Source organism: Cyprinus carpio, chromosome B25 (assembly GCF_018340385.1).
Source record: "Cyprinus carpio isolate SPL01 chromosome B25, ASM1834038v1, whole genome shotgun sequence".
NCBI classification, from domain to species: Eukaryota; Metazoa; Chordata; class Actinopteri; order Cypriniformes; family Cyprinidae; genus Cyprinus; species Cyprinus carpio.
In genome coordinates this window covers 13813569-13819601 of record NC_056621.1, presented here as the reverse complement: position 1 = coordinate 13819601, position 6033 = coordinate 13813569, and the positions used below count along the sequence as shown (strand labels likewise).

General features: G+C 37.1%; 1 protein-coding gene across 3 annotated transcripts; it reads right to left on the bottom strand.

Annotated features, from left to right (window-relative positions):
* Positions 1 to 83: 83 nt before the first annotated feature.
* On the bottom strand, positions 84 to 5030 carry rad52 (RAD52 homolog, DNA repair protein). 3 transcript variants are annotated; one of them, XM_042752753.1, is made up of 12 exons: positions 4860 to 5025; positions 4661 to 4787; positions 4443 to 4544; positions 4229 to 4322; positions 4040 to 4107; positions 3848 to 3966; positions 2806 to 2881; positions 2419 to 2696; positions 2158 to 2348; positions 1976 to 2053; positions 681 to 890; positions 96 to 354 (listed from the first exon to the last, which is right to left on the bottom strand). In XM_042752753.1, the coding sequence occupies exons 2-12, from the start codon at positions 4721 to 4723 to the stop codon at positions 293 to 295; spliced, it is 1341 nt and encodes a 446-aa protein (XP_042608687.1). In that variant the 5' UTR covers positions 4724 to 4787; positions 4860 to 5025; the 3' UTR covers positions 96 to 292. The 3 variants fall into 3 exon arrangements, with proteins under 3 accessions (XP_042608688.1, XP_042608687.1, XP_042608686.1); XM_042752752.1 differs by having other exon boundaries at positions 4661 to 5025; XM_042752754.1 differs by lacking the exon at positions 1976 to 2053 and having other exon boundaries at positions 84 to 354; positions 4661 to 5030.
* Positions 5031 to 6033: the final 1003 nt, after the last annotated feature.

Below are 6033 nucleotides of genomic sequence, written 5' to 3'. Positions count from 1 at the left end.
TTTTTCTTTCAAAGTTTTCCAGAATTTTACATGCAGTTTTACATCCCCTGACATCATCTACCAATAAAAATAGTCAAATAACCCGGGAATACAGTTTCAATAAATTCCAGATTTTTATTCTCAGAAAATCAGAAATAAAATAAGTCCTGCTTTTTTTTTGATTTACATTACAAATTAGGAGGTTCAGTCAAAAAAGACAAACACAAACATTTATTCGCTTTTCATATTCACAAATTAGTATAAAACAAATCTAAAAAGATTTCTAAAAGAAAACTATAAATAGTTAAATTCATTATGTGTCCAGTCTTCGTTTCTTCATCATCTGGCCGTGTCTGTATGGGCTCTGTGGTCCACCTTCAACAAATACAATTACATTTACAACATCATTACCATAGGTCCATATTCAAAAATAAGCAAAAGTTATTTTCTCTTAATGAACAAGCAAAGTCAACAAGCACAGGCTTGTTACGAATTGTGGGCCACAGGCTGCCAGCTCTGAGAGTGTTAAGTCCCTGGCTATTTATATTAATGGGGACGTGGGATGTTTGCATGAGTGAAGAGGCAAAAACAGAACTGGGCATGTATATACGTATGTATATGGATGTATATAGCCAAATTGCAAAGTTGTTGTTTTTTTTTAAATGAGCATGTATCTATTCTGCAAACATGTCAGACTGTACCTGCTCCTGTACTGTACTGGCCTTGAGGAACAACATAGCCCTGAGGTTGAGCTGGTGGTCTCAGGGACTGGGCTCTCTGTGGGGTCTTGCTGCGCGTCATCATCTTGTGCTGGCTCGGTGTCGTGGGACGGGGAGGAACTGTTGAGCCTGTTGTGGGATCATCAAGCATATCGATGCCGTCCAGAGTGAAGTCCCATAATTCCGGGTCATCTAAGGAGAAGTGAGAAATGTTTATATATTTCTCCTTACAATCGAATTGCCTTTTCCTGTATTAAAACCTGAGCCAACAAAAGTCTTTCCACCAGATTAGTGAGACCTATCGAATGGAGAAAAAATTTAAATTCTGTCATTTTAAAGACAAAATGAGAAATTCAATGACACTGGCCATGCTTTATGGAATCGCAATGAAAGAGGACTGGCGTTTAAGCCTCAAAAAATGTTTGGAATGACAGAATTTTAATTTTTTGCTTAATATATCTTTAAAGCAGGGTTTTCAAACTTTGATGCCCCAAATATGACAATTCCCTTGCAAACGATCCTCAATGTTGTTTGCAAATTGAATAAGTATATTATACAAGTATAATTTCTTATACTGTACTAAAGCCAAAACAAAATAACAGAAAATTAATAATTGTTAATTAATATATTTAAAAATTTTCATCTTTATTTCCTACTGTAAAAATTGGTTGTCAGAATATATCACAGATAATATTATGATTTCTGACCAGTTAAACCCCAACAATATCAATACATTCTGTAACTGCTGAAAAAACATTGTTACTAATATTTAATATTTAATATTCAGCCACAAAAATGTCTTCAAATAAAAAAAAAAATCCTTTAATAATTTTAATGAACACCCCAGGACAGTGGTTTCCAACCAAGGGACAGGACTCACTAGGTGGCTGCAGGATGACTCTTAAAATTACTTAAAGGAATACAGTATACAGTATAATAATACAAAATATTAAATTAATTTTTTCCTCTAAATAAATCTGTTTGTTTATAAAAAAAAAAGCAATAAAAATAAGCAGCACAGTTATTAACAATAGCAGAAATAATAGGTGGAAATATTTACTATACATGATGGGGCTTCTGTGGAAATTGTGTTGGAAATAGAGGGCCACCTGGGTCAAAAGGTTTGCAAAACATGGTCCTAACAGCCCCCTAGATCTCAGTTTGAAAAGTCCTGCTTTAAATCAGCCAGTGTTCACCATCACAGTCACTGCTGATCATTTATATGTTCCCCAGTGCACATTTACCATGACCAAACCTTTCTTTAAAATACTCCTTACCAGCCAGATACTCCTCCTTCTTAGTTGTCACCAGGTGTCCGTTTGGTGTACTGTGGTTAACAGGACCTACAGCCTGTCCTAAAACGATAAACCCACCAATGGAGAGCGCTATACTCCTGCAGGCAAAGGCTTGAATCTTTTATACTCATGGCTAAAACATGAACCCTTAAATTTTCCATCACCTTGCTTAGTCTGCAGCGGTAGCGGCTCAGCGGAAGCGTTGGACTGCTGGGTTTTCTGCTTCTGTAGCAGCTTCTTAGCCTCCATTTCCTGTCTGAACTTTTGCTGCAGCTGCTGCTGTCTCAGCTTCCTCTGCTGCTTGGAGTCCAGTGGAGGATCGGACGAGGACAGGTCAGCCATGTCAGCTGCTGACCTAAGAAGCAGATCTATCATGATAAATGCAGCTGGCTAGTGTTGTAGTTGAAGTTAGCACTAAAACTCACCTTGAGGTGTTGCTGGGCCTGTTTTCAGAGTCCTGGTGAGCTGATGTGTTGCCAGAATGTGCTGCTGGGTTTGTCAATGAAGTCCTGGATCCAGCGCCGCTCTCATGCCTTGCTCGTACAGGGTGACTTCCCATCCGCTCTGAGGGGATGTTGGCTGGTTCTGTCAGTTTGATCAATTCCCTGCTGTTGGCTCGGGCCAGGCTGTCGAACCTGGCCTTCTCCACGGACGGCTCGCCATCACTGCGTTTGGTTTTCTCCAGGTCTAATGGAGGAGGTGGCTGAGATAACGGAATATACACCATATTTCAGAAAATAAGAAATGTATTTAAATATTAAGTCAAGAGTATCAACAAATTTGGCCCAAATGTTAACAGGATTACTTCTTACCTGCTTTGGTATTTTATTGATGGCTATGAGATACTCCTTGTTCAGAATACAATTTCCAAGTGCATTTCCAAAACACCTTATAAAATTGAAATAACAATTATATTCAAATTCAATAACAGCTGTTATATAATGCATAGTGTATAGTCAGCCAATCTTTATCTCAAAATTAATTTTGATGGTGATCAGGAGCCTGATGTGAAGTATAAAGGTCTTGTATTAACTTAAAGGGATTTTGCAGTAATAACTAGCTAACTATACATGGTCCTGCTTATTGTATATGGCTTCTTATCTAATAGATTTTTTTTTTTTTTTTTTTATGATGTAAGAGAAAATATGTTGGATACATACATTTCAAATGATTTGTTTTTTTGTGTGTGTGTTTAAAGAAGTCTCTTATGCTCACCAAGGCTACATTTATTTGATAAAGACAGCACTATTTCTATATATTATTGCAAATTAAAATAACTGTTTTCAATTTAATAAATTTCAAAATATAATTTATTCCTGTGATGGCAGAGCTGAATCTTTGCTCAGCAGCCATTACTTCAGTCTTCAGTGTCAGAGAAAATAAACCAAGAATTTGGTTACTTTAACACTGTTGCTGCAGGCTGCTTTTTATGTTTGTGGGTTGAAGCGACCCTAATAATGTGATATTTATCCACTTTAATGTGAATTTTACCTGGGGAACCTCATCAAAAAACGTGTATTTTACACCCCGGAATATGATTTTTCCTGGGGGACCCCCTTCAAAACGCCATTGAGCTAGTTTTGAGTAGCAATTGGGCAGGTTTTGTTGAAAACCTGGCAACCTTGTGCTCAATAAACATTTCTTACTAGTATCATGATTTATCGGAAATAGAAATGTTTTGTAACATTATAAATGTTTCTACTGTGACTTTTGCTCAAATTAATGCATCCTTGCTAAATAATAGTTTTATTTCTTTTAATCTTACTAAATTTTACTAAAAACAAAAAGCACTGACCACAGAATGCCACAACTGACCAATCAGAATCAAGAATACATAGCAGCAGAAATAATTACTTGAGTGCTCTTTTCAGTCCATCTGTAACAGCTTCTTTTCTTGCTTTTTCCAGCGACAGAGCTTTAGATTTGAGGCCTTCACTCACCCCATATCCTACATCCTCATGGTACGAGCCGTCCTGTGGAGAAGATGCTGAAGAAATGGTATGCTCCTCACAATGCTGTGTCTGTCTACTCAAAAAGAGCTCTTACCTTTAACTGAACCTTCACAAAGGCACTGACTCCAACATAAAACTTCCCATTGATCAGATCCACAAAGTCTGTAACAAAAGGTTGACCAGTCTTTTTAAAAATATGCAACTAATCCTGAAACCAGAATGCAACATTAATGAGAATGTTTGAGAATATGCACCCATCGTTATAAATTTGGTGTGTACTTACCAACATTCTGTTGAGATATTGAGTGCGACCATCCATTATAACCAAACATTTCATTGGCCAGACTTATAACTTTGTGACCTTCAATATAGCACACCTGCAAAAAAAAAAAAAAGACAAAGGTCTAATAATATGAAAAACAGCAAGATAATCAACTTAATATTAGATCAGCAAGGCTAAATAATGATAAGTGTACATTAAGTGCATTAATTCTCACTTTTTGGCCTCCTCCAGCCTGTCTGGTGCTGATATATTCAGGTCCGAGTTTCTTCTGTAGAGCATTCTGGACTGCCTGATACTCCTCTGCAGTGTATGCATACTACAACAGACAATATGCACAAATAAATAACTCTGGAAATATTACTATATTAGTACATTATAAACCGTGTGTTTCTGTAGCTACTAACATAGTATCAAAATGACCAAAACACATACCTGACCAAAACACGTGTGGGTTGTAAGAGGTTTCCTCTCCTCTTCCCTCCCACAGTGATCCATGTGTTTTCTGAACGCTTCGTCTCTTTTAAACGGTGCTGGGTGTGTATAATGTGAGTGGAGGTCGCTGAAACGTAACAACAGGAAGTCTGACACAACATTACACGCTAACTTGCGCCCATAGTGAGTTACCACCTACCCCGCTCTCTGTTACGCAGACAAACTAAACTGGAGAGCGTTCAAAGTTACTATAGCAACGCTCTGATATAAAAATCGAACGCCGGCCGAGCAGCTGAATTCTACGGTCTCGAAGAACGTTTGTATATTCCCGCGTTAGAACCTTTACGCCGCCCGCCCATTCACTCGTGCGTATTACGTCATAAAGCCTGAGCTATCCAGTGTGTGTGTGTGTGTGTGTGTGTGTGTGTGTGTGTGTGTGTGTGTGGAGTTAAGAATCTCCCTTTTCATTGTGAATAAGAAAAAAATCACCATATATGTTTTATAAATGCATGTTATAGAATATACTGTGAACAATTCGCCCGTGCACGTTTCATTTAAAAAAAACTAGTAATGTTTCATCAAAATGCCATAATTGTTTTCTACTGGTAAAAACAACAGATAAATAGAACTCTCTCTGCTGATATATATACAGGATTTCTCTAAAATTTAATCGTTTTAAACCCCGCCCCTTCATGCTCATGTTCACCTGTCACCAAAGCAACGCCCACTTCTCAATATCCAATCAACTACCGATGCATAGAAACAAGTCCCACCCTACTTTTGTCGTCTTCTCCATATTACAATATTCCTTTCTGATATTCGATATTCAGTTACACTCTAATGTAACTTCCATTTAATCGCGACTATAAGAATATTGGTTCAAAAATGTCTTTAGTGGAAATTTCTGTCAGTTGCCGCATTGTGCCAACAAGGGGCGATATAAAATAATATGTCATTTTGTATTTGAAATAAATGTCATTTTGTATAATAATAATTTGTATTATTGTTGTTGTTGTTGTTCATTTATAGTTTTATTCTGTGACGAATTATCAATCAGTTTTGGCCTGCAAATTAATGTCATGACAAAAAAAAAACTTAATTTAATTGAAATCCAATTTATTTGAATTCTGCTCCGCCTCTGTAAGATAAACCGCTGGTGTGCTAAATTATATCCCTGTCACGGTCAACTCAGCAGGGATTATCTAAATCTAAATTAGGGATCCCAATAAAGATTGCCGCCCTGTTATTGGATTGAATATGGATTTCATTCGCCTATATATGGCTTCCTGCTGAGCTTGAACATTGAGCTCATAAAGCGAAACGGAAACATGATTTCGTTTACTTAATATTAGCATATCAAGCATTAATTTCAT

What these genes read in the sequence shown, in the direction of transcription:
- rad52 (XM_042752752.1), bottom strand. Translation starts at nt 4,723, where the DNA reads ATGGATCACTGTGGGAGGGAAGAGGAGAGGAAACCTCTTACAACCCAC. An exon ending in TTGTGAAGGTTCAGTTAAAG is followed by an intron (nt 3,967 to 4,039) that starts GTAAGAGCTCTT and finishes TCTTCTCCACAG; the next exon opens with GACGGCTCGTACCATGAGGA. An exon ending in ACCGCTGCAGACTAAGCAAG is followed by an intron (nt 2,054 to 2,157) that starts GTGATGGAAAAT and finishes TTATCGTTTTAG; the next exon opens with GACAGGCTGTAGGTCCTGTT.